This window comes from Cervus canadensis, chromosome 22, assembly GCF_019320065.1.
Source record: "Cervus canadensis isolate Bull #8, Minnesota chromosome 22, ASM1932006v1, whole genome shotgun sequence".
Taxonomy (NCBI): domain Eukaryota; kingdom Metazoa; phylum Chordata; class Mammalia; order Artiodactyla; family Cervidae; genus Cervus; species Cervus canadensis.
This window is the reverse complement of record NC_057407.1, coordinates 25,071,210-25,098,274: the sequence shown is the minus strand read 5'-3', so window position 1 is coordinate 25,098,274 and position 27,065 is coordinate 25,071,210. Positions and strand designations below refer to the sequence as shown.

General features: G+C 53.4%; 1 protein-coding gene across 3 annotated transcripts in view; it reads left to right on the top strand.

The window, feature by feature from the left end:
* Nucleotides 1–27,065, top strand: part of LRIG1 (leucine rich repeats and immunoglobulin like domains 1) — a 112,949-nt gene that overhangs the window by 75,261 nt on the left and 10,623 nt on the right. For all 3 annotated transcript variants that reach the window (XM_043443549.1, XM_043443551.1, XM_043443550.1), the window contains exons 4-12: nt 4,254–4,391; nt 6,141–6,284; nt 7,722–7,865; nt 10,657–10,800; nt 12,949–13,092; nt 15,382–15,462; nt 21,221–21,292; nt 22,041–22,112; nt 26,255–26,418. In XM_043443549.1, the coding sequence (XP_043299484.1) occupies nt 4,254–4,391; nt 6,141–6,284; nt 7,722–7,865; nt 10,657–10,800; nt 12,949–13,092; nt 15,382–15,462; nt 21,221–21,292; nt 22,041–22,112; nt 26,255–26,418 (1,103 nt within the window). The remainder of the gene's footprint in view (nt 1–4,253; nt 4,392–6,140; nt 6,285–7,721; nt 7,866–10,656; nt 10,801–12,948; nt 13,093–15,381; nt 15,463–21,220; nt 21,293–22,040; nt 22,113–26,254; nt 26,419–27,065) is intronic.

The window sequence follows — 27,065 nt, the reverse complement described above, 5'->3', positions numbered from 1 at the left end:
GATTCTGTAGGCAAGAATATGGGAGTGGGTTACCATTTCCTACTCCAGAGGATCTTTCCAACCCAGGGATCGAACCCACGTCACTTTCGTCTCCTGCATTGTCAGGTGGGTTCTTACCTCTAGTGCCACCTACTTAAATGTTCAGGTGAGTCCCAAATCTGTATCTAGGTTCAGCCTTTCTGAATTCAGTCTGTATTCATTCTTTGTGATTCCTTCAACAAGTATTTACTGAGGACGTACTGTGTACCTCACACTATCCTAGTGGTTGGAGACACAGTAGTCAAAACAGACGAACATCTCTGCCTTCAGGGAGCTGCATCCTGATGGGAGAGATGTTAAAGTAGAAATAAACTAAATACTGGGAGTATTAGATGATAGAAATATTACGAGAAATAAAGCGGGCAAAAGAGTGGAAAGTGTGAATGAGTGTGTGTGTGCCTGCGTGCGTGTATTTGTATGTGTGTGAGGGAAAGAAATTAGGAGTCAGAGGCTTATGGTTTTAGAGAATGTTGCTCAGGCCACCTCATTGAAAAGGTGACATGTGAACAAAGATGGAAAGGAAGTGAAGGCATGGGACCTGCGAATCTCTGGGGGAAGAGCATTCCAAGAGGTGGAAAAGGCATTTGCAGAGATCCTGAGGCACGATCCTGCCTGCTGCGTCCAAGGGCCAGCATTCTGGGCAAGGTACAAGGCAGAAGGGCAGGAAGTGAGGCAGCAAGGCAGCTGTGCGGCAGCTCACGTGCCCCTTGGAGGCTGTTGTGCGGACTTAGTCCTGAGTGAGACACAGAGCTGTTACTCGAGTTTTAGACAAATACACGTTGTGAATTGCTTTGGTTTTTTTTTTTTTTCTTTGTTTTGTTTGTAAATTGTAGTCATATACACATTGCATATAATGTACCATCTTAATCATTTAGGTGTACAGTTGAGTAGTGGTAAGTACACCCGTGTTGTGTAACCAGTCTCCAGAGCTTTCTCCATCTTGGAAAATGAAAACTCCACCCCTATTAAACCACTCCCCATGCCCCAACCCCAGCCCCTGGCAACCAGCACCACTCCACTTTCTGTCTCAATGCATGTGACTGCTCTAGGTACCTCGTGGAAGTGGAATCATGAAGTATTTGTCTCTTGTGACCTGCATTTTTCACTTACTATAGTGTCCTTAGGATTCATCCATACTGTAATGTCTGTCAGAACTTCCTTTCTAAGGCTGAATAATAGTCCACCGTACGTGTACACCTGTCGGTTTGTCCATCCATCCATACATTGATCCACTGACGGAGTTGCTTCACCTTTTGGCTACTGTGAGTGATGCCGCTGTGAATGTGGGTGTACAGATCCCTGTGAGGTCCACGTTCATTTCTTTTGGATGGATACCCAGCAGAATTACTGGGGCCCATGCTGGTAATTCTGTGCCTGCTTTGTGGAAGAACCACCGTACCGTTGTCTTCAGCAACTGTACCAGGATCCCAGCTTCTCCACACCCTCTCCCACACTTACTGTTCCTGTTTTTGTTTGTTTTGTCTTTAGTAGTGGTCAGGCTGTAGGTTTGGGGCTCTAACTCATTGAGTTTCCCTAACAATCTGTGACGTTGAGTATCTTTTCATGTGCTTATTTGTTTATCGTCTTTGGAGAAATGTCTCTTCAAGGCCTTTGCCCACTTTTTATTCAACTTTTTGGGGTTTCTTGTGTGGTGGTCGCTGAGTTGTAGTTCCTGTGTGTTCTGGTTATTTTCTCCTTATCAGATATGTGTGCAAATGTTTCTTCCCATTCTGAGAGATGCCCTGACAGGATTTCTCTGGATGTTGAGTTGAGAGTAGGCCGGAAGGGGGTAAATATGGAAGGGGTAGCCCATTAGCTCGTTGTTGTTGTTCTGTACTCGCTAAGTTGTGTCTGACTCTTTGTGGTCCCAGGAACTATAGCCCACCAGGCTTCCATCCATGGGATTTGCCAAACAAAAATACTGGACTGGGTTGCCATTTCCTTTTCCAAGGGATCTTCCTAACCCAAGGATCGAACTTACGGCTCCTGCCGTATCTCCTTTGTTGTAGGCAGATTCTTTACCACTGAGCCACCAGGAAAGCCAAGTTACCTGGTTTTCTTAACATTTCTGAACTAGAAAATTTAGCGTCACCATTCTGTGGTGCCCTGATCCTGTGGACCCTGTCTCTGTTGCCACCACCTCTCACCTGGGCCCCTGGGACATAGACGCCGTACTCCTCAGAGGCTCTTGAGGCCTCCCCTGATGTCCCTCTGCTTCTGCCCTGCCTGTCTCTTGCCTGCATCCACACCCGCCCCCCACCCTGGAGCTGGCCCCCGCAGCCTCTTCCAGGCAGAATCCACCCCAACTCCCCTCTCCCTCCTGGCAGATCTCACCCATCCTCACTCCCACGCTCCGTTGTTCCCCATCTCCATGGCTGCCTCTTCTGCTCAACAGGGAACTCTTTCCAGCGTGTGAAAGAGACCCGTCTTCATCACAGCATCCTTCCTCCAGCCTGGGCCTGGCACAGAGCGGGGCCCAGAACGTGTTTGATTCGGTGAATAAATACACAGATGAGAAGGAAGAAAGAAGGTGTAAGATGAAAGAGACAGGGAAGCCTGAGCGGGGGAGTGCTGGGGGTGGCCTGCAGCTGTCCCGTGGCCGCTCGGACTGTGTACGGTCGGTCCCTCTTTGTGCGACTTGGGGCCAGCGGCGCCCCTCCCCTTCTTTCCTTAGACCTTCTTTTTCCTGGCTCCCTGGTACTGCATTCAGAGTTCCTGGATGAGGCTCAACTCTGTTCCCTTTATTTCTCCTTCTTTTTTCCCATACTTTACATAATAAAGGTTTCCTTTTCTATTCTTTTTTTTCTTCCTTTTTATTTGGGAGTCAGAAAACTGAAGAGACTATCTTTATTAAGAACTTAATAAAGAACTCAAAGGAAGTAGTTTGGCAGGGGGGGCATGGAGGGAAAAAAGTGGCCTTTCACTCTAGGGAGATTCTGCTGTGCGTAAAGGGAGCTGTACCCTTGTAAATGGGTTTTCGGGTTCAAGGCCTGGGAAAGATGGGAAGAAAACAAAGGCATCAGCGAGAAGGCCCAGAGCTTCTGGGAAAGAGGGCCTTGTTTATGCCTGTTGGAACCGATTTGGTCAAGTGTTTGTTTAAAAGAGATGCCACTTGGTGAGCGACGCCTGGCTCCCTTGTGTCGTGTTCGAGACTGCTTGGATTGGCTGGAGCCCCCGACACTGTTTACTCAGAAGCTGGCCCCAGTGAGCGCGTGGAACCAGAAGCACAGCGCCCAACTCCACGGGGTCTGAAATATCTGGATACCAGGATCTGGGCTGTGGCGGCTTGAATCCGCCAGGCAGAGCCAGACCCACAAGGGGGCTGGCCTGCTCCTTCCAGCCTTGGTTGGCATTTGTCAGATTTCTGCTGATTAATAAATACTGGTTGGTGGGTGAGACAGTGGTATTTTTTAGAAAGAGGATTCAAGGACAAATATGTCTCGGAGGGAGGTGAACACTGAACACATATGTGAACATCTGCCAAACACAGCAGTGTGGTTCAGGTGGGACCATTCATATCCCTAAAGTAAGGGGGTGTGGCCCCATCTTCCAGATGAGGAAACTTGAGGAACTTTCAAGAGGGTGGCGTCAGAGATGTAGGGGATTCGATTCCAGTTAGACCCAGTGCTGAATTCCTGTTTCCCTTATTAGGCTGGCAGGATTGTGCACTTTTTTTTTTTTAATCCCTTGTGCCTGTCGACACGCCTGGTACATGGTAGGTGTCGGTAAAATGTGAAGTGTGTAATGATGCGCTCAGTTGGATTAAATTGGATGCTGGGCTCTGGTGCCTGCATTCTTGCGAGTGATGGGGTTGGCCTGGATTCTGAAGATTCTAGACATGAGCAGCCTCAAAAGCTGGCTGGTTGCATGGGGCACATCCTTTGTGGGAAAGTGTACCAGTGAGTTCTGAGTTCTGGTCCTGCCAGGCTGCTCTCCACATGGCCAAAATATCACTCCCATGTTCCTGTCCTTGGGGAGAGCAGTCTGGCTTAGAACTTGGGCAGGCAAACTTGTCACAGGCAAAGAATTTAATGTTCTGTCTAGCTTCCGGCCTGCAGGTAATAACCTGATGGAAAGGATGGGAGACCTCATTTGCGAGTGTCATAGCATTTGTAATTCTCTGAAACTGCAGGGGAAAAAATGTCTAGAAGTGTTGAGGAAAATAGTTTCTTTGCAAAATGACATGTTGGATTCACCTGCCCTGTGTGTTTTAGGCAACACAACAGGATTCGCAGCGTGGAGGGGAGTCAGCTGAAGGCTTACCTTTCCTTGCAAGTGTTGGATCTCAGCGCCAACAACATCACAGAGATCCGGAGCACCTGCTTCCCACATGGACTGCCCCTCAAGGAGCTGTAAGTGCGTCGGGTCTGCCCGCACTGCCCAGGTCTGGACGCTGGTGGATGCCGGGCTGAGTCCGTGGGCCGGGCACATGCCTGCCATCTGTGCCCTCAGCAGGGCAGGGGCCCCAGGTCCACATTTTCAGCATGTCCAAGTCAGCGGTGCTGTTCTGACTACACGTGGGCGAGGGAGCTGACCTGGGGACAGACCATCTCAGAGCACCATCTCGCGCTAAAACGCGTGGCTTTTAGCCACAAAGTTGGGTTTCTTTCTGCTTCCAGGGGCTGCCCCCTAGGCGAGCTTAGAGAAGAGGTGGGGAGTAGTTAGGTGAGTGACAGCGGAGGGCAGCCCCTCTGCAGAGACTCCACCAGCCAGTGCCTACCCATCCTCTGAGTGCTCTCGACCCGCTTTGTCAGACTGTTGGCCTGTTTCTGTTCTGCCCTGTCTCACGCCCGCTGATGGCAGACAGAAGAAAAACAGTCAAAACCTAGTTAACCCGCTGCTTGTTGGTAGGAGAATGTTATTTTAGTGAAGAAACTGAAAACTCAGGCTAAAGAGGCGTCTTCAGATGACATGCGAGCTCTCATCTCTTGGGTTACCACTGAGTACTCTAAGGGTTGTTTGTGAGGTTGGTTTATGGGTCATTGTGACCCATCAGTTCAGAGACCAAGGCCGGGTGCACAGATTTTTGAGATGTCCGAGGAGCAGAACAGTCTTTTTCTTAGGATGCATCAAGGTGCCCGAGGTGGAAGCGGGAGGCCTTGGCCGATCCTTCAGCTGATGGAGTGGTGCTCAGCCCCCAGTGGGGCTTCCGAAGGAGGTCCTCTAGCCACCCACCACCACCCTGCTTGGGACAAAAACACCTCCCCTGCTGAACTGCCTCGCAGTGACCTTCTCTCTCTCTGCACGAAAGCAGGGGGACTCTCTGTTTTGGCAGAACCTGGCTGGTATATCTTCATCACACAGAATGTTCTTCTTTAATCTGGAGTGTTAAGAACAAACAGTCCAGCTCCGTTTGCAAAGAATCCTCACATGCCCTGTGCTGGGCCTCTGCCGGATGGAGATGAAGAATGCCTCCTTCCCTTCCCAACTCTGATGTAGAAAATTCTGTCTGGTCTTTTCTCTTTTGTTTAAGGCACAACAAGCAGCATTGGTCCAGGGAAGGTGGAAGGAAAAGTGTTGTGGCCCCACTTCCTTTCCCTCTCCCCCACTGGGAACCATTCGTGTGCAGTTGTCCTTCACTAGAATGTTTCTCTGACACATTTGAAATGATTAAAATGAAATGTTTTATGTACATTTAGAAGTCATACAATGGGATCCACTTCAGAATTAAAGGCCATTTCCCCAAATTGTGAAACCCTCTCTGACCTTGCCTCACAGTGGACTTTCTGCTTCCTAAGGCTCTTCTCACCAACCTTGAACTCTGAGCCTTGGGTCGTGGCTGGCAAGGAGGGACTCCTGCAGCAGCCCAGCTGGAGTGGAGGCCATTGACTTCCCTCCTGGAGTAGTCACCCTGGCTGAAAGCGGGGTGAGCACTGGGCTCGAACAAGCCAGGCCTCTGTCACGTCTGAAGACAGTCCTAACACCTGAGGCTGGGAGTGGAGATGGGCTTTGCAGCATCAGGATGACAAATGTCTCATTGGAAACCCAGCCTGCTGGGTGTGTTGTAGCTTGTTTTCCCAACTCAGCCAGGTCTGGTGTCTGTAACAAGACAAGGAAGGCCTCCTACTGACCCCTGCATTTTCTCTCCTGAATCCTTCCAGCAACCTGGCAAGCAACCGGATCAGCACCCTGGAATCAGGAGCATTTGATGGTCTGTCACGGTCACTGCTAACGCTTCGGTTGAGCAAAAACAGGATCACCCAGCTTCCTGTGAAAGCATTCAAGTTACCCCGGCTGACACAACTGTGAGTCCAGAGACCTGTGCCGTAATTAAGCTTAGCCAAACTTTATGGAGACCAGAGTTCCTCCAGGAGCGTTCCAAATGCACCCGCTTCCCTTGCTCCCCTTCAGTCGGGCTCTGCATAAACTACCACTGATGGCCCTGCGGCAGCACCTAATAAAAGCAAATTAGACACTGGGTCTGGAGCCTGCAAACTGCCCCAGGTTGCTGAGAAAAGATCCTCTGAGGATATGCAGGCCGGTCCTCTTCAGCACTTTCCAGAATCCTGCTGCTTAGCTGACCCTGGCTAATACATAGCCTGTGTGGACTGTAGTCCTTATTTATTGCGAGGTTTCTGTGGTTTTTTCTTTTTTTAAGGAACCCATGTAATCTGTCCAGTGGCCATTCTGGGGTCCAGTGCTGCTTGAGCAGTTAAGAGAGGAACTTAGCGTAGCCAGAGGTAGGAAGCAAGAGATAGGGTCACTGTTTTCATCTCCTCAGTCTCATAAGGTAGTTGATTGGCTTTTTTTTTTTTTTTTGTAAAGAAAGGATGTGTTTGTTTAGTTTTTTGACTACCACAAATGACCGCAGTCCTAGAATGGCCCAGGGTTTGGAGTCAAGAAAACCTCTATTTACCAAAACCTGACGGACTGCCTTCCCCGGCTTTTTGCCTTCCCAGCGTCCTTTTTTTGGTAGGAGAAAAATGTATTTTAGGAGAATACACTGATACTGGAGCTTTGGTTCAAGCAGAACGGGCTGCTCGGGGGCAGGTGTGGTGGCAAGACGGGGTGCTCCCCTCCTCTCACTCTGTGCTCCCGCGCACACCAGGCGGGGGGTCCCAGAGAGACTCGCTGATGCTTAGGACCTGGTATGCGTCATGAGACACTGCAGAAGAATTTGGGGAAAACCGAGGGCTCACTGGTCAGGCTGTGTTCTCCCTTCCCAAGTGTTACCAATGTAGCCAGCTCACCCAGATTCCTGAAATCTTTTGGTTCACTGAGGTCTCATCACACAGGGGCCGGAGGCCCGTAAGTGTGCTTCATGGTGGTTCCAGGCACCTCCTCCCGAATGCAGTTGGTGGGAAGTTGCCACCAGTGTCTAGTGGTTCGAGTTCCTGGGTTGACGCATCTGAGGGTGGTTTCTGCTGCTGAGCTAAGAGATGTCTCACCTAAGACGCTCATATCCTGAGTCACACCCTGTCCTCACTGCAGAGTCACGGTTATGGGGGAGGAAATAGGCGCGCTTGCTCATTCTGGGGTGCAAGGGGACCAGCTTCTAGGAGCCCTGGGCTCCCTTTCACATGTTAACAGTGGCCAGTTGGTGTCTTGGGCACACGGGCTTCTGTGGTATGTCTGTGCTGCCCGGGACCTCCTCCTGGGATTGTCCCTGGGGACCACCTGGTGATGGCTGTGGGGCGGGGCATGGGTAGTGGATGCTCTGAACTCCTGCCTCATCTCTTTAGGGACCTCAATCGGAATCGGATTCGGCTGATCGAGGGCCTGACATTCCAGGGGCTCGACAGCTTGGAGGTGCTGAGGCTCCAGCGAAACAACATCAGCAAGCTGACGGACGGCGCCTTCTGGGGGCTGGCCAGGATGCACGCGCTGTGAGTCGGGGCCGGGCGCCGGGGCTCCTGCAGGGCCCTGAGCGATCCCCTGGGGCCTCGGCTGGACCCAGCCCCTGCCCTTTGGGACCTCGGCGGTGGCCCTCAGTGTCTTTGGGATCTTTTGCTACCTCTTGGGGTGTTTTCCTTGCAGGCTAGGATAATCTCTTGGGAGAGTTTCAGAGGATTTGGTAAAGTGAGCTGGTTGGTGAGGATGGAAGGCAGGGGCCGCTTTGCTAGGGCTGTTCCCCTCTCCCATTTCCACTCCCTCTGTTACTGAATGCACGCTCAGGTGCCCAACTCACAATGCGGCCAAACAGTACTGCAGCGTCAGACTTTGGAGCAGAGAAAGGTTTATTGCAGGGCCGTGCGAGGAGATGGGTGGCTCATGCCCCAAGAAAAGCCAGAGTCCCAAAGCGTTTCAAGAAAATATTTTTAAAGGCCAAGTGAAAGAGGAGCATGGTGGCTTGTTACAGCCAACAGCCTTGGTGTAGGAATCCCTTGATCTTGCAGCCATCCATTGTAAGTCAGGTCCTGACATTCAGTAAACCTCCAACCAGACAAAAGTTATTCTTAGCTCTGCAACTTCTTGTCTCTAGATGAGTGGAAAAGCGTCATATGGCCTAGTATTCTTCATACTCTAGGCAGTATTCTTAACCGGAAGCAAAAGAGATAGAATACAAAGGTTAAAGTACAGGGAACATCTATTATGGAGTCAGATTGTTCTTCCTGATTATACCCCTGCCCCCCACTCCTTGGCGGACAGTGGGCTCCCTTCCCACATCCTCTCCCCTCTCCCACACGCCACAGGAAGTTCCCTCTCCCTCTACTTTGGTTTTGACAGTCTTTCTTGATGTGCAGGTGGGCCAAGGAATGTATAGTTCATCCTGAGAGATTTATTTCTGTTTTGTGAGCTAATCAAGCCCCTCACTGCAGATGTTCCATGTCTGTCAAGGGAGCACTTGCTCCAGCCAGATGTGGACAGTCTTGGGGCTTGCCTGCCTAACAGAGGAACAGAAGAGCATCCGGAGAGGGTCAGACAAGGCAGTTACCAAGCTTCAACTTTTAAATATTTATATTTGTTTATTTTTAATCAAAAGAAACGTATACTCAATAGTTGAGCTAAATCAGATAGTAAAGAAAAGCAGTTGTTGCCCAACCCTAGCCCCCAGTCTCTCCCCCCACTCCCAGTTCCACTCACAAGAGGCAGGCAGTCACTTCTCATCATGTTCTATCTTTGTGTTCTATTTGTAGTTCTGCTGGTTGTTCCTTCCAAGTTCATATACTAATACCACTTATATTTTGGTGTGTCATCGTGAGATTTCTTGCTTTATGGTCAGTGATTTAACTTGCTCAAGACACGCTGAAGCCCTTTGGTCTACAAGTTACACCACTCCATCTGTGTCCTTGCTCAATTATCTTTGCAACTGAAACAAAAACCAGAAACTCCAGGTCCAGTTCCATCAACTCCCTGTGCCTTCCTCATTATCAGGAGCATCTCAATGTGCATACCTTCATACACACACACACACACACACACACACACACACACACACACACACACACACACACTCACACTCACTTTGTAAAAGACAGCTTAGCCTTGCGAAGCTTTGCTTCTCCCTGTCTTCATTGTTCACCTTTGCATAACTCTCTCTTTTTATATATTCAAGAACACTTGTCCTTGACATCCTTGAAACTGTCATTTTGGACTTTGGAAGCCAGGTGGTCATGCACTGGGTGGGCTGGGAGTCAGAGTGCATTCTCAGAAAAACAGAGTTCTTAGCACATACCATTTGGTTTTTCTGTTGAACAAATTCATGCAAGTTGCGGGGTGAAGGAAGAGTTACCTTAGAGGTTAGTTATAAATTAAGGGCTCACGTTTTGAGCAGACGCAGAAAACAGACGATGTGAAAAGCAAAGCCCGGCTGCCCAAAGCCCTTGTGATCGTGCATGCGGAGCAGCATCTGAAGTAGTAGCTTCTGGTCACAAGGCCAGTCCTGTGAGGTGGCGCATTGTCTGTGGCCTCGCTGTCGAGAAGTCTGATGGTGACTTACATCCCTACTTACTGAACTTAAGCAGGAGCTCAGTTCTCAGCACGAAGCTGAAATTCTGACCTGCGTTTTCTGCCTCCTCAGCACAGCCCTATGGAGTCAATACTTCTTGGGCATCTCCACTTCATGGTTGTTCAGGCTCCTTCAACCAGCCAGGTGACAGGATTGAGAATTAAGTCGCAGTATTTCGACCCCAGATGTCAAGCCATGTCTTGGCACAGTGGCCCCAGGCCCATGCTTGGTTCACCTAGCTCTGAGTTCCGGCCCCTCACTACTGGCTGAGCTGAGGAACAAGGCTTAGGTTACCCTGCTTGTCTCAGCCTCATACAGAGTTTGCTCATCTGTAAGACAGGGATAGTGATGAGAGCTGCCCCCTTGTCTTCCTCTCTCTGCCTTGAACGGGCCCTGCCCTCTGCTCCGAGCTCCTTGCCCGTGTGCTGCTGGCTCGCTTGTATGCCACTCAGAAGGTTGCTTCTAGGAGCTTCCCTGTGGCCTGTGAGCCCTCGCAGCTGGCCTGGATCCTCACCATCGTCTGTGTGGCTTTGCCTCCCTGCCACCCCCAGGTGTGCGCACACACGTCAGTGCACACCCATCACGAGTCCCTCCAGCAGTGTCGTCAGATCCTCAGTGCCGCCTGGTGTGATGGCAGGGAGCGGCTCCTTCGCCGTCCGGTGGGCGGGTGGGTGCAGGACCCCCGGGATCTGCGCTCACACTCACCGCACGTGGGTCTGTCGTGGCAGGCACCTGGAGTACAACAGCCTGGCGGAGGTGAACAGCGGCTCGCTGTACGGCCTCACGGCCCTGCACCAGCTGCACCTCGGCAACAACTCCATCTCCCGGATCCACCGAGACGGCTGGAGCTTCTGCCAGAAGCTGCACGAGCTGTGAGTGTCCCACCAGCTCTGCAGGTGACCGTGGACGCACCCGGGGGTGCCTCCTCCAGAGCCTGGGGAGCCCTGGGCCCCGTGACCCACAGCACAGGGGCTTGGGAGGAGTGTTGAGGGCCTGTTGCAGAGCGGGACTCCAAGGACCTGAGAGCCTGACTCTCACCTATTCTAGACTCTGCTCCCCATTTCAGATTAGCAGGGACCACTGTCTAACAACAGCTCTTTTGAGAGCCTCTGCCCACAAACGGCTGCAGCCTGTAGCATGTGCTTCTGTATAGAGACAGCGGCTACAGGCAGACCCCAGTGGTACTGTGCAGTTAGTCCCAGACCACCTTGTAAAGCAGATCCCACGCTTTTGGCTCCCCAGTACATAGAAAAGTGTCTTTCTGCTACACTGTAGTCTGGGGAGTGTGCAGTAGCATTATGTCTGAAAAAATGATGTACAGATCTTAATTTAAAAATACTTTATTACTGAAAAATGCTGTTTATCACCCAGCCACACAGGGTGCCAAAATCTTCAATTTGTTTTAAAAAAAAAAGTGTAGTATCCTCAAAGCGCAGTAAAGCAAGTTATGTCTATATTGGGGCTCACAGAAAAGACAGTGAACCCGAGAAATGGTGACACGTGGACAGTAAGGAATTTCTATGTGTTTACCCTGTTTAAACTTAGTACTGAGTCTTTTGCAGGTTGTGTTTTTATCTATTTGTCCACGTTCTCCCCTCTCCCCCCTCCTCCTTCCCCCTCAGCCCACCCCATACTGACCTGGAGTTTATATTTCAGTGAAGTCCATCATTACCTAATGTAAAAATCGATAGTTGTGTGTGTGTGTGTGTGAATAACCCTTTGGGTTTGGCTCCCTGCCCCCTCCAGGCCGTGGAGCTGCACGGTATCCTCACATGGATAGGATGGCTTCTGAAAGGCTCCCCTTGGGCCAGGACCCCACTCGGGAGCTCCCAGGACCCTTGGTTTTCCACGGTCCAGGCCTCGGAGCCGTGGGGAAGCAGGAGAAGTCTTCTCATCCCCTGGAGCGCGTGCACTTGCACAGGCGAGGAGCCACCCGCCCGCTGAATCTTGGAGGGTGTGTGCCCCCTGGTGCTGAGGCTATGGGGAGGGGCGCCTCCTCCTGCCCCCCTCGGCCTGCCTTCTGTGCCCTTCAGAAGGGTCAGAGGCGGTCACGGGAATGTGTCCTGACCAGCTTCACACTGTGTCCAGGTAACCCAGGTAACCCTGGAGCCAGATTTAGGGCTGCTTTCCACGTGTGTGTCCCGCCCCTCCTTTAAGCTGAATTCTTTAATTGCAGGTGAGGATGTAATTTTGATCTCCTGCCAGGTCTTTGCAACTGACAGACACCATGCCTGACTTCTCCAGGAGAGAAAAACTGTCACTCCCTGCTACCTTACCATACTTACTAATCTCCAAATTTATTTTCCTTCCTCCTGCCCCAGCCCAGAGTTCCCATTTTTTCAAGGACAGATGACTAATACACTAGGTCACAACCCACAGCCACATCAGAGGTGCAGGGGGTGTGCTGGGAGGAAAGTTTGACTCTGACGCTCAAAGAAAGTGTGTGATTGGAGGTGTGGTCCTGACCTGCTTACAGTAGCGAGATCATGCTAAGAGGCTGGCTCAGGTGAGGGCAAGGAAGCCTGGAGGTACACTGGTCCCAAGGGCGCCGCCCAGGGGAAGCCTACAGTTCGGTGAGGAAGTCTCGTTCCAGGCAGTGCCTGGTGGCGCCCTCTGCTGGCTGAGGGTGGAGGCTGTCCGGCTGCCTCGCTCGTTGTGAGAACCCACTGGGGCCCCATCGAGAGTCTCCGGCCACAGCCATGAGAAGTCTTCCGTGGCCTGAATCAGGACCAGCCACGGACACAACGTGTAGGAAGGGGTTGGAGCCTTGTGGTTGCTTGTTGAACGACCCTGTAGTGCTCTGTTTACAGATCTCCTTCCAAGAGTCAAGCTCCATGGGCATCAAGCCCTGGTGGGTTTCTAGCTGTGAAACCACTTTGCCCTCGGGATTCTGGTGGCCATGTCCCTTCCCACTTGGACCCAGACGACTGGCTGACCCGGCTCCACCGTCGGGAGAGGAGAAGGGACAACGCAGAGCAACCCAGTGGTGACCACGTTTGCTCTCCCCTCCCGTTCCTCAGGATTCTGTCCTTCAATAACCTGACCCGGCTGGACGAGGAGAGCCTGGCCGACCTGAGTAGCCTGAGCATCCTGCGGCTCAGCCACAACTCCATCAGTCACATCGCGGAAGGCGCCTTCCGGGGACTCAAGAGCCTGCGTGTCTTGTAAGTCTTTCCCCGTTGGGTTGATGGGAGAGCAGAAGACAGCAAGCCACCTGCTTCACTGTGTTCCCTTCTCACTGGTCTTGAGTTGCAGTTAGAGCCATAGCTGAGTTGTGGTGTCTGCCACGGTCTCAAACTTTAACATCGTAAATCAAAAAAGAGCTGGTTGAGCAGAAGACTGTCCTTCATTCCCCTTAGGGTGGTGCCTAGAATGATGAAGACTCAAACTCGTCTCCAAGCGCTGGTTCCCACAGTACGCGTGATGGGACGTGGGTCCAGCCGCAGGAACTTCCCCAGACCGCACGCCGCCCCCCGGACAGCAGCCCAGCCGGGGGGCCATCCCTGGGTCCTGAGCCATCCCACAGCGACTCGTGGTTTTGTCCTGAGCGTTTTTATCTGAGCGAGGGCAGTACTGAGGCGTGTGTCTTGGGCTAGCATCTCAACTTCTTCAGCAGACACTGTGTGCTCAGAAGCCCATGTCCACGAGAGGTGACGGGGGAGCCCTGTGTCTGTCCCTGAGGGTTGTTTAACCCAACGGAGGTGGTCGTGTCACCTTCCTCGCAGCAACCAGTGAGGTGGAGGGAACTTTCAGAGCTTGCTGCAGGGCGCTTTTCTGGGACTGAAATTTTTCAGCCATTGGCTTCCAAGAACTTCCAGGCAACAGAGGACAACCAGCCAACCAGCTATGGGGTGGGGGTTGAGGGGGGGTGGGGCGCATCTGGATTTCAACAGAGGGTTGCGGGTCCTCCCTCCCAGGCCTGCCCCCTGCAGAAAGAGCGGCTGCTCCAGTCTGATGGGGAGAAAGGCCCTTGCACTTGGCAGGGAGGGCTGAGAAAGCTGTCACGCCAGGCCGTCGCTGGGGAGTGAGAAAGAACCCGGACACCAGGCTATTCAAGCTGGGGTCAGCCTCCGAGCCCTCGCGGTGCTGACTGACACGGCCAGGATGTTCAGATGGCGCAGGCCAGAGAACAGAGAAAAAACTCTGGCAGCCAGGACTGGAGCAGAGGGACAGGCACACAAAGCCACAGCCCCGGGTCCCGGGTGTTTCAGGACAAATAGGGAGGAACGGATGAGAAGGAGGAGGCCCTTCCAGCCTCTGAATCGCAGCTCTCTGCACATGCTGCTGTAAAATAAAGGTCAGAGCAACCAACGCACTCCACGGTCCAAGCTCCCTGCCCCGTTGGCTCTCCCAGGAGCCAAGAGCAGCATCCTGTCCTGTTCATGGCCCACGTCTCCAGGGCTCCGGAAAGGAAGGTGTGGGAGACCTTGTGGAAAGTCAGAGAGGGCCGACCAGGGCGGCGCAGGGCATGGTCACCAGGTGGGGTGTCTCGCCCGGTGGTGACCTGCCCTTGGAAGCTGGGGCAGGAAGCTGAGTCATCGGCCCTGTGATTCTCACTGTTGGAGGGGACCGGCCTGAGAAGTTGGCCTTGTCCTCTCATCTTGGCAAGTGGGTCACAAGTCTGACTCAGCACCCAGATGTGCCTGGCTGGGAGTCAGCACCTGTGGAGGCCCTGGGGGGGTTGGGAGTTGAGGGTGCAAAACCCACTGGAGGTGGCTGCAGAGGGCCCTGTGCCAGGGGCTTGCTGTTCACCGTCCCCCTCCTCCGCGGGCCTTGTGCAGTGTCTCGTCAAGTCCAGGGAAGGGACCCTAGGTGGTAGGAAAGCAGATGGGAACCTTAGGGAACCTTTTGGACTCATTCTCAGAGCAGTGGCCAGAAGTCCACCCTTGGGGAGTGGAATCCAAAGCAGGCGTTCCCGTGTGCCGCCTGCACCGCTTCCCCCAGGGCTGACCTTAGCACTGGGTAGCAGCACGGTGGAGCCCAGGAGCCGCCGGTCAGAGGCCCCTGTCGGCTTTGTCGGGAGGCTGAGAAAGCCAGGCTGCACGGCAGGGTGGCCCGGTGGTCACACCTCTAATTTTTTTTTCCCCTGTTTATTTCGCATTGGGGTATGGCCAATAAACTCTGTTGTGGTAGTTTCAGGTGAGCAGTGAGCAGACTCAGCCATACACACGCGTGTATCCACTCTCCCCCAAACCCCTTCCCACCCAGGCTGCCACGTGACATTGAGCAGAGTTCCCTGTGCCGTTCAGTAGGTCCTTGTTGGTGATCCGTTTTAAATATAGCCATGTGTACGGGCAAGCATAAGTTTGCTTTCTAATGCCTATAATCTTAGGCAGACATGCCGTCCAGGCATCTGGAATAGACTGGGATGTTCTGAGCTTCAAGGCAGGTTAGGCATGGGTCTCTCTTCCCACAGCAGACTGGATGCTGAGCCTTCTGTCTCTCCTCCCCAGGGATCTGGACCACAATGAGATTTCGGGCACAATTGAGGACACCAGTGGCGCTTTCACAGGGCTGGACAGCCTCAGCAAGCTGTGAGTGTGGGCACTGAAAGATCCGTGGGCATGGTGCACAGAGGTGACTCTTTCCACGCCCCTGCTCCCCACCAATGCACACACCACTTTGGTTTTGGTTCCCCCCGGGTAGCACTGGCACATTCATTGTTCTTTTGTTTGGAAAGGAAAGTCTGCTTAGGAAGGCAGAGACCTCTCCACTTCTCTCTGACCTGCTGTCTCCTTGCTGCCCTGGGTGTTGGTTTTTTGGGGGCTGAAGATTTGGGGTTTGGAGGCCCGTTAGATCTTCTTTCCTCTTTAGTTCTTGACTGATGTGAAAACAGCCAACTTTTTTGTTTTTCTTTGCTCAAAGGCGTCTTGCCCTGTTATTCAGTTTCTAGAAATTCTAAACATCTAAAGCCAAGTAACTCTTGATGGTTTAGAGACTTCGGGCAGTCTTTTTGTTGTCAATCATAATCTTAAAGAGAAACAGTCATTACCAAGGGTGATACAGTAGCTGTTTTTCATTCAGGGTTTCCGGTGTTTGGGTTTGTTTTTCTAAGCTCCTAGAATTTGCAAGGCATGTGTATGTGTGCGTGCACGCCTGTGTGTGTTACATCTAACTCGCCGAAGATGTGTATTTGTGTGTGTGTGTGTGTTAGTGAGTGTGACATCTAACTATCTCAGGAGGCGTGTGTGTCTATGTGTGAGTGAGTGTGACATCTAACTATCTCAGGAGGTGTGTGTCTGTGTGAGTGTGTGTGACATCTAACTATCTCAGGAGGCATGTGTGTCTATGTGTGAGTGAGTGTGACATCTAACTATCTCAGGAGGTATGTGTCTATGTGTGAGTGTGTGTGACATCTAACTATCTCAGGAGGCCTGGCTGTGTTTTGCGTTTTTCTGTAGTTGAGGAAACAGGGGAAGGGATGTTGCCCAAGATCACACAGCTGCTGGGTTGCAGGGCCTGTGCGGACCCAAAGCCCACCCTGTGCCCTCTCGACCGCTGTTTCTGCCTCTCACCAGTGCTCTGCGCCGAGGCTGCCCTGGGAACATTCAGGCAAGGGGTGGGAGCTGTTACTACTGTTTACTGCCTCTCGAGTGGAGGGTGTGGAGGAGGACAAGACAGAGGATGGTCACAGCTCCGTACCCCCACCTCCCCCGGCCTGTTTTGGAGACGGCAAGCCGAGGACGAGAGTAAAGTAAATATTTTGAAAGCGGTAGTGGAAGGCGAGGCTCCGGGAAAGGCTGTGGTGGGAGGGTCTTTCTGTGGAGTTAGCGTTTCTAATTTGTTTAGAAAAGTGGGGTTTTTCACGCCTTGGGTGCTCTGGGAGTGGTGAGTACGTGTCAGCTGTTTTGACTCGAGGTCTCTTCCAGAGGATCCTGTGTTCTGAGAGTGGGTTGAAAAAGCCTGGCAGCTGCCTTCTTCTCCCCTAAAAATGCTCCCTTCTCCCCCACCTCCTAGGCGCTTTGCCCCGCAAGCTTGGGAAGGGGACCGCACGATGGGGCACAGGGGCTTGTTATTGACAGGGGAGCCCCAAGCTCGGGATGCGGCTGCTGGGGGCCGTGGGCAGGGGTGTGGGCACCTGAGCAGCCCTTCAGCTCGAGCCTCATCTCTAGCGCCTCGTCCGGCCCCAGCCTGACTAAGCGATGGCGAAGTTGGGGTCCTGTGTGGGGCTTGTCCGTTCCGTGAAACCTGGAGGCGGTTCTTGCGTGTTGTGGCTTCCAGGAGGCTCTTCCCTGGCAGGTGAAGGGCAGCGACCCTCCGGGGCATGTGACCTCTGGTTCTGCGTAAGCCATCCTGTGTCTGGAGCTACTTTCTAATTGCCTGTGGTCTGTTTGCCCGCGTGTTCTCCGTTCCCCACTGGACTACAGTAACAGTCCTGTGTAAAGTCCCAAGGACTCAGCCCAAGAGCCTGGATCCCTCGCTTGCGCTGAGCTGCTTGACACGAGCTCCTTGGAAGCAGTCGGTTAACCCTGACCTGTAGAATAGTCTCCAGTCTCTTCCCACCCAGCTCCACTGGCCAGGATCTTGGGCACGGAGGCTCTCCTGAGCGTTTCCAAAAAAGACAGACAGATGGAAACAATTGGGGGAAACTGGGGACGGTAACAGTAATTCCTTAACATCATTAAATACATGCAATCAGTTACTTAGGCAGGGTGGTATTTCGGTTCTACACAAAAGGAAAAAAAGTAATTCTCTTTCTTGGTTAGAAAAAGAAAACTATGTGATGCAGATTCTCAGAGGTAAGCAATGAGAATTGGGCAGACGGGAAATAGGACTGGCACCGTTACATGATGGTCACAGCTGTGAGATGGGCTGTGATTCTGTGACCCTGGTGCGTGGCTCTGCTTAGAAACCAGCGTGAGTGGCTCGTGGCGGCCCTCCCGAGCCCGTGAGGCAGGCCTGGCCTTCGAGGCCACGGGCGTGTGGCTCTGTGTCCGCCAGCCCGTGTTCTGCTTAGAAGCCAGCGTGAGTGGCTCGGCGGCCCTGGAGGCAGGCCTGGCCTTCCCACGGGCGTGTGGCTCTGTGTCCGCCAGCCCGTGTTCAGCTTAGAAGCCAGCGTGAGTGGCTCGTGGCGGCCCTCCCGCCCGTGAGGCAGGCCTGGCCTTCGAGGCCACAGGCGTGTGGCTCTGTGTCCGCCAGCCCGTGTTCAGCTTGCAGCCCTTCCTGATGGCTGGTTGTGTTGAGTCACGTGAAGTGGAGGAAGCCGAGCTGCCTTGGTCTCCCTGGAGCGCTGCCCGAACGCTCTGTGCTGTGGCCCTGACACCACGTCGCCCCACTGAGCAGCCGAGTGGTGACTCTGTTGGACCCATTATCAGGGGTCGGGGGCACACGTCAGTGTGGAGGAGGGCTGTCCCCCTCGAGCTGCTGTCCACCGTGGGGCTGCTGTCAGGGTTCCGGGTCCCCTGAGCCTGACTGGCTCAGCCACGGAAGCGCCTGGGGGGCGGAGATCGGGGACCTCCCTCGGAAGGGCTGGGGACACTGTGTGGCCTGCACCCCCCTAGTCAAGGACCTGGGGTCCTTCCTGCCAGGCTCAAGGCCAGACCGAAATTAAAATGCTTTCCAAAAAGGAACAAGTGAGCAGCAGAGCCATAAAAGGCTTCCCTCTGTGAAGCCCGCCCTGCCTTTCATTTTGCAGCCGCTGAACAGAGCCATTGGTGATGGGCTTTCCAGCCAGACCTTGCTGGCCGTCATTACTGTGCTCACCCACGCGGCGGCCCCCCTCTTCCAGAATGTCAACAGGACACCAGCTGGGGGCCCACGTGTGGCAGGGGGCAGGGTTTCTGGAGCACAGGTCAGCCACAGAGAAGAGCATTCAGTCACTTGTATGCAACGGGGAGACAGGTGCTGGCCCACGGCTCCGGCTCTTCCGTGGCATTCCTGGGCACAGGCCCTTCAGTCTTTGTGGGGTGAAGTTAGAGCTGGGTTGGCAGGGGATGAGGGAGAGGGTTTGATAGGCGAAGCCCAAGGTCACTGTCTGCTCCAGGTCAATGGTGTGGGGTCATTGGGCCGGCTGTTCTTTCTTGGGAGCCATCATCAAGTGCAGCCACATTCATTGGCCCCCAGCACATGGGATGGGGGCGCCCCCCCCCCAACAGCCCCAGCTCTCCTCTGCCCACACAGTCTGCTGGGCAAGCCCGGCCCCCACCCATAGACATGTGCTGGGGAATGGGAGGACCTGTTTCAATCCACCAACAGGTCGATGAGCCAGCCCCTGAATAATTGAGAATTTGAGATTTTGTTTTATTGCTATTGTCACTATTAGAAATAGCAGCCTGCCCTCATTGTCAAAGAGGTCAACCTGACTAATATTTAACGGATAAAATAAAGCACAGCTTTTTTCCTGGATCTCATTTACGGAAGATTTCACTGAAGAGTTCACTATATTTTACTGGGACCTAGAGCACGCAGTGACTCTGCCTGGGGGATCTGAGTAAGTGCGAGGTTGGCAGCGCTGTCAGAGGCGCCGGGCTTCGGTGCCCCCCGGTTAGAGCTGGCTGCACTCGCCCGGCGGTGAGGGAGCCCCGGCAGGCACGGCCACCGGGTTTCTGGGTGCTGGGTTGGTTTGTCTTAGAATGAAAGCCTCAGACAGCAGTTGTGGAAGCTCTTGCGAGATGAGATTGTTGTTTTCACCTTCATGCAGACCACCTCCCGGAGAAGGAAAGGGCAAAGGGGTCGGTGGCCTTGGTGCTCTTCACCCTCAGAGGCGGGGGCCGGAGCTGCTGCGTCCAAGGGCCAAGCTCAGGGTCCCCGTGGGGCCGCTGTGACGTTGCGGGGCCAGCGCAGCCCTGGGGTCCAGCGGCCTGGGAGCAGGCGGAGGCCATGCCTGGCGCGGGCTGGGTCCGCGGGGCCTGTGACCCCATCTCTCAGAGGTAGCCTCATGGTCCTTGCCTGCATGGCCGCAGGGACTCTGCAGTGAGGCGGAGGCTTGGGGCCCATCTGTGGCTTTCTTCAAGTCTCACGTTTCTCTTTCCAGAGAGTGGTTGGTGCTTCTTGTTGGCCCTCGTGGGCCCCATCCTAACGCAGGTCTGAAGCAGGGCTGGGCTCTGATGGCGATCATCCCCCTGATGCTCAGTGGATCTGAGCAAAGACTCCCGCTCCTGTGAGCGGCTCATGGCTGGCCTTTCTCCAGGGCTCTCTGCCCTGAGCACCTGCCCGGTGCCTAGGGGTCTCTGCCCCACCCTGTGGTTCAGAGACTTCCCGGACACTGGCTGCCGGGAGCCCGCAGCCTTCCTAACGTGCGCTTTGCAGAACCCTGGTAGGCATCACGGTCACAGAGCCACACGTGTCAGCATGATCTCGGTGTTCGCCAACGGTTTTGTGTGCAGCCGCAGGTGGAGAGGATGTGGTGTGGGCGCTCAGCAAAGCGTTTGATAATGAGGGGGGAAATCTGGAATCTGATGCTTTTCCTTCCCAGTGTCCAGCCCCTCAGCGCACCTCTACCCTTTACCCCAAGTCCAGGCTCACTGCCGTCGGATCACACAGCCTGTGGAAGAGGCTTGCATGTCCTCCAGGTGTATAGCAGGTGCCAGGTTTGGGTTTTTGAGAAAACTCTGGCTGTGACTGCTGAGATGGTGATTGGAGTGGCCAGCAGGCGGGCGCCCCCTCTCTTGGGTGGGTGGTCCAGGTCCAGGCGTTAATTAGGCAACCTTTGAGGACCTGTCTGTCTGGGATTTGACGATCCTCGCACCACTGGCTTCATGTGAAACCTGGGCTCTTGCTGAAGAGCTGAAGGGCCTTGTGGGCAGGGGCGCAGCTCCGCGTGGCCGCATCCTGGCTGCCATCTCAGTGCACACCCACTGTCCTGTCCTCTTCCAGCCGCCTTTGGGGACCTTTTCCCCAGAATGCAGTTTTCAGAAGTGGGCTGTAGTCTTTAGTTCCAAGAGTTTTCATTCTGACTGCGTGTGCTCTCACTGGAGCCTGATGAGTCACTCTCTCCCCTGTGAGACTGTGGCTACACACCCCCCACCCATGGGTGGTCCCTGGGGAGATAACCAGGTTGGATGAGGTGATTTCCACTTACCACCACAAGGGGCCTTTTTTGGCAAGACAGAGCATGGAGTTCCTACTTGTCATCACTGTTAAGTTCTGCTAAAGATAAAAGTACCTCATTTCAGAAGGGGAGGGTCTGTGTGCCTCAGACACATCATCTCAGCCCAGGTCAGATTCCCACCTGCCTCTCCCCAGACCGACCTCTCAGCTAGCATCGCCCTGACCTGTGTTCTTTCTCCCCCCACTTCCCTCGTCACTCTCCTGCCCTCTCCACCTCTGTTTCTGGATGTTTGGAAACTGCAGGACGCTGTTCGGCAACAAGATCAAGTCCGTGGCCAAGAGAGCGTTCTCGGGGTTGGAAGGCTTGGAGCATCTGTGAGTACCCAGCCAGGCCCCCCCGACCCCAGGCCTGCGGACCCGGCGGCCGGGGAATCCACTGGCAATTCAATCACGTCTTTGTAAACCCAGAAACAGGCTGTTTAGAAATGCCAGCTGCTTCCTTCTAAGTCAGCTTCAACTTTGGCTTTCGTCTTGCCTGTGCCAGCAACGGTTACCGAACATATGGCCTCTTGGGGCTCACAGAAATACCTTCCTCTGTCCCCTTGCCCAGCGCTGACTCGGGCCCTGGGCTCCTTCCACTTCCTTGATGACCCTTCACCTGCCTCAGGCTCAGCCTCCCCTTAAGCAGCTCAGCAGGGCTTAGGGACACGGTGGGCCGAGCCAGGAGTTGGGAGGACAGGGCCAGCCCTGAGGCTGATCAATGTCACCATCTGATGCCTCTGGTACTGGATTCTTAGTTTGTGTTTAAATCAAATGCAACCTTAATTCTTTTGGAAAAGTTTTCCCTACTGACTTGCTGAGCAGGCCTCAGCTTAGCTTTGATGCTGCCCTTAAGACTGGCTTATTCCCCAGTTATTCTGTGTGCTTGTGTCAATATAGGTGAAAGGATAGCCACTAACGGTGGCCTTTGGACAGGACACGGGGCTGTGACCTATTGCCCATGGTTCATCAGTGAAACCAGGACTGTCAGGAAAAATCCCTGAGCATCTTAACTCACACACATGGCTAACCTGAAGGATACCTATAGAGTTTCTTTGCCTAAGTAAAGAATGTTGCTTTTCAGGAACCTTGGAGAGAATGCAATCAGATCTGTCCAGTTTGATGCCTTTGTGAAGATGAAAAATCTTAAAGAGCTGTAAGTACCCGGGGTTCTGTGGCCCCAGATTAACATGAGTAGAGAATTTCAGAGTAAGAAGTGCCTTATTTGCATTAAGCTTCATTTTACCAAACAGTTGTGTGATCATTTACGGGCTTCTGTGGTGGCTTAGGTGGTAAAAAATCCACCTGCAATGCAGGAGACCCAGGTTTGATCCCTGGGTCAGGAAGATCCCCTGGATAAGGGAATAGCAACCCACTCTAGTATTCTTGCCTGGAGAATTCCATGGACAGAGGAGCCTGGCAGGCTGTAGGCCATGGGGTCGCAATGAGTCAGACATGACTGAGTGACTAACACTTTACTTTCACACTTGGGATCATTTATAAGTTAAATTGTCTTTTAGGAAAAAAAAATGCCCTCTCGGGGCTTATTCTGAATCAGGGGACAATACCCTTTTTTTACAGGACCTCAGTAAATAGTTTCTACTTTTTGGGCCACAAGAGCTCTGTCACGACAGCTTGATTCTTAAGCAGAAATCAGCCCTAGATAATACATAAATGTGGGGGTGCGGCCGTGCGCCAGTCAAGTCTCCTTTACAGAGACAGGCGGGGGCCTGCAGGCTGCAGCTGGCGGCCCACTGCTGTCGATCATGGGAAACAAACTCTCTTCTGTAAAATGGATACTTGCCCCTTTAATTACATCAAGGACAAGTCTCCATCTTTAGGGTGTGCTTACAATGAAGGGCCCTTATCGAGAGGGCTTTCTCTAAGCAGCGGGGTGGACTGTGGACAGGGAAACTCCCCGTGGAGTGTCACATGGACTTCGGGAGGGAGAGGAGGTGCCCGGCCCCCATGTCTCCAGGGCCTCCGTGGCGTCTGCAGGGGGTGATGCTGGCACTGCAGTGTGGCCCTGGGGCGACGGGTGTGAAGAGCTTACCCCTGGCAGAGCAGCTCATGTAAGGATGGAGGTGGCAACACCCGAGCTTCCTTTCTTCTTGCTGTACATGTATCTGATTCTTTAGTTGCCTAGAGGTGCAGCTTTGGGTTCTTAAAGTAGCTGACAAAGTCACACGTGCCCATGGCTGTCTTTGCACCCTGAGCTCATCCTCGTTCCTGAGGACCCTCCTGGTGGACCCTTGGTGGGGGCGGGGAGCGGGGAATGGGCCATAGAGGGGCACAGTCTCCATGGTTGGAAAGGAGAGCAGGAAGAGGCCCCAGTGACGTTCCCCTGGGAAGGACTTAGTGAGGGGAGGCAGGCAGGCACTGGCCTCGTGACACTCAGTGTCCTGTGAGAGTCCCGTCTGTCAGGTCTTGCTGTTTCTCAGAAGGGCCGTGGTCTTAGAACGAGAGTTCGTGGAAGGATGGACACGTGGATAGATACATGATAAAGTAAGCATCACAAAGCATTCATTGTAGAATCTAAGCTGTGTTTTCACTGTACATTTCTTCCAGCATTCCTGTTTTTTAAACTTTCCAAATATAGTGCTGGAAGTAAAAACGATCTGATTAAAGGGAAGAGGGTGTTTTGAGGGAATACAGCAGGACAGGGAGAGGAGAATTTCCGCAGGGCCTCCCATGGGAACCACTGGACCCTCCAGGTGCTGGACTCCGCCCCGGCCCTGCCCCCCGGGTGCTGCTTTTGGTTCTGGAGGCTCAGCCTGGGCCCCTGCCTGTGTTCCCACCAGTTCCTGAATGTACCCAGCTGGGGCTGGCCCTGGGCCCAGCCCTCTGATGGGAGAAATGGGTAATCCCACTTGGTCATTTTCTTCCCCCATCGGATCAAGGCAGGTTGAGCCGTGCACTTAGTCATCCTCTGGGTAAATTTCCACAAGCAGTGATTAGAAACACACTTGGAGTTGGAGTCATGAAAATGCACGATGGAAGCCAGCAGAGTGCTGGGGAGGCTGCAAGGCAGGAGCCCGGACGGCTGTGCTCGTTGGCAGCAGGCAGCTGCGGAGTCTTGGGGTCACCAGTGACCCCCCCCCCCCAGTCTGGCCTCTCAAGCTAGGCCTGGTCTTGGAGGTGGTGTGTGTGTGCGGAGGGGAGGTCAGTGTCCCCGATGTCTGCCTCCATGCCTCTTCTTCTGGCCTGTTGCTCCTAAATTCTCTAGGATGGCCTTCTGTCCATCCTGAACACCCACTGTCTTCTGAGGTCTCGAGGCTTCCATCTGCAGAGGTTTTAACAGGAGGAGGAGGTGACATTCTCCAGGAAGCTGGGCCAGCAAAAATGCCCTGCTTGTCTGATGTGAGGTTTAGCCCTTCCCGAAAACGTTTCTGATCAGGGAGAAAAGTCAGGTGTGTTTTCTCGTTTGTTTGTGTGGTTCAAATGAAACACACCCCTGTCCCCGACGTGAAGGCCTGAAGGCTCCCAGTGACAGCCAGTGTCTCGCCTAGATATTCATGCGTGGTGCCCAAGCCTCCCTGTGGGAAGGGGCAGCCACTCCAGATGGTCCCCCAACAGTGGGGAGCCCCTTTCTGCTCTTCACCCTTGCTGAGGAGTTTTCTGGTGCCTCGTGGCACCTCCACAACCACTGTTCTGGGGAGCTCTCCAGATGTGGAGTGGGATTGGCTGTTTCTCCACTCTCAGCTGTGAGGACCCTCCTGGCACCTCTAGGAACCCTCAACAGAGTAGCACCAATGGGAACCCCACAACAAAGCAACTCTCCAGACAGCGCTAAGCATAACCCTACCCCATCAAATAGATACAAAACCCAGTGTTGATGTTAAGGTGTAATATGGGCAATATCCCAGTTATCATGGCTCAGATCTCAATTATTTCAGTCTTGAGAAATCACTTCCCCAAATTATTTCAATAAGTGAAGACGCCCAGCTCATCTGGGAATGGTGAGGAATGGGAGCAAAGAGCAGGTTTTATATAATTTTGTCAGCCGTGGGTTCTCTGCCTTCAGGTTCATCCTGCCTTGCTGTTGTTGACTGATTTGATGGCTTCTCTGCTGATTGAAAGGCTGAGTGACATACAGGAAAATAAAGGAGGGGTTATGGAATATGGGAGGGGGGGCAGGTTAGCGGACAGGTATTGCTCTAAAACTGGCCCGTGTGACATTACTGGGATTTCTGAGCATCTCAGCACCCCTTTTGTCATCATGTACCTGGGACCGTTTATTCCAGGGAAGCCCATGTAATAAGCCCTCCGTCTCCACTCTCGTGGCAGGCTGACCTCCACTCTTGAGCTAATGGCCTGAGGTCTTCCAGGAACAGGGCAGGTCTGCTCCTCGGCTGACTTATCTTCTAGTGACTCCTCAGGAAGGAATGTCCGCTGAGATGGCGATTCCGATTTCTGTTGAAAAAGCTTATCCTTAGTTGCTGAGAAATGAAAAAGAAAATATTCTCTGTTTTGGTTGGAGCCTCACAAAACCCAACTTGTGCGTTCTCATGCTCCCTGGGCAGTGGCAATTAACTCACAAGCACTATTTAGGGAGCGGAGCCGATTCCTGCAGGCCTCCTGACTAGCGCTGGTGTGGAGATAAATATACAAACAAGAGGGGAGCACACTGGTGAGGCTGACATTTGGACGTAACAAAACCTGCAGCTCCGCCAGATAAAAACACAGCAGTCATATAGGAAAAGAGCCCTTCTCGAGACTTGTTTCAGAATTTAGATCTCACTCTTGGCTTGAGCTTGGAAGCTCCAAGTCTGTCTTATAGGAGGGTGGGGAAAAGCATGGCAACCCACTCAGTATTCCTGCCTGGAGAACCCCACGGACAGAGGAGCTTGGCATCTGCACTCCATGGGGTCGCAAAGAGTGGGACACACCTGAGTGTCTTAACACACACAGGCCATGCTATTCCCATCCGGATGGTCAGAGGCCAGGAGACCGCGCGCCTGGGGTCCCGTGAGGGCGGCGGCTGTCGCAGAGAGGACGCACGTGGCGTCTAGATGGCGGCGCCTGAAGTGTGGGCCTTCTGCCAGCAGGGTCAGCGTCGCCAGGTGTTCGTGACGCAGAATCTAAACCGCTGAGCGAGAAGCTGCTGTTGCTCAGTCTCCAGGTAGACTGTACACACAGCTCTAGGTCGCTGGAAAGGAACCGTCAGAGAAAGCTCTCCCGCTGGAGCTTGCCGACACCGCAGCCAGAGCTGGCTGGAGGGGAGGGTCACTCCAGGCCAGGTGGGGGCGTCCCTCCCGTGCGGTCACAGCTCACATGACCCTTTCGTCTCACTTTCAGCCACATCAGCAGCGACAGCTTCCTCTGTGACTGCCAGCTCCAGTGGCTTCCCCCCTGGCTGCTGGGCAGGACGCTGCAGGGCTTCGTGATGGCCACCTGTGCCCACCCAGCGGCGCTCAAGGGCCAGAGCATCTTCTCCGTGCCACCCGAGAGTTTTGTGTGTGGTAAGACGGTTTTTGTAATTTGGTGTTTTTCTTTTTTACCAAGGGCACGGGGGCCGGGTGAAACTTCATTACAGGATGAGAGTCAGCCCAGCCCGCGGTGACCTGTCAGCTGCTGGATACAGTTCATTTCCCACCGAAACCACACGTCATATTTACGGGGCCATCGCCTCATTATGTGGTTCTCTGAGTGCATGCATTTAATCAGGGGAGAGCAGGAGCTGGTTCAGTTACACGGCGAATAATCAGTTACAGGAAGGTGGCTCTGTTGTTTCAGGACGGCGCTGGTGCCCAGGCTTAGCTGCAAATTTACTCAGCGTACGAGGCTGGGGTTTTCCTGTGTGTTTCTTTCCAACCCCAAGAATGAAAGGTTAAATACAGGAAGAATGAGTCTCAGGAGAACAGTCGCTGCAGTAAAAATAATTCCTTCGTGTTGACTTGCACTCTTGCTGAGTCTCCAAAGCACTGGAATTGCACTTGTAGCTTTTTTTCCTTCTGATTGTTGGCATATTGGTCCTGCCATCTTCTTGATGAGGGGTGGTCGGGATCCAGGTTTGGTTGCAGAGAGCACAGAAAATGGTGAGCACCTGAACAGACACACACACGCTCACACACACATGCACACAGGCTCCATGCAGGGATGACGCAGC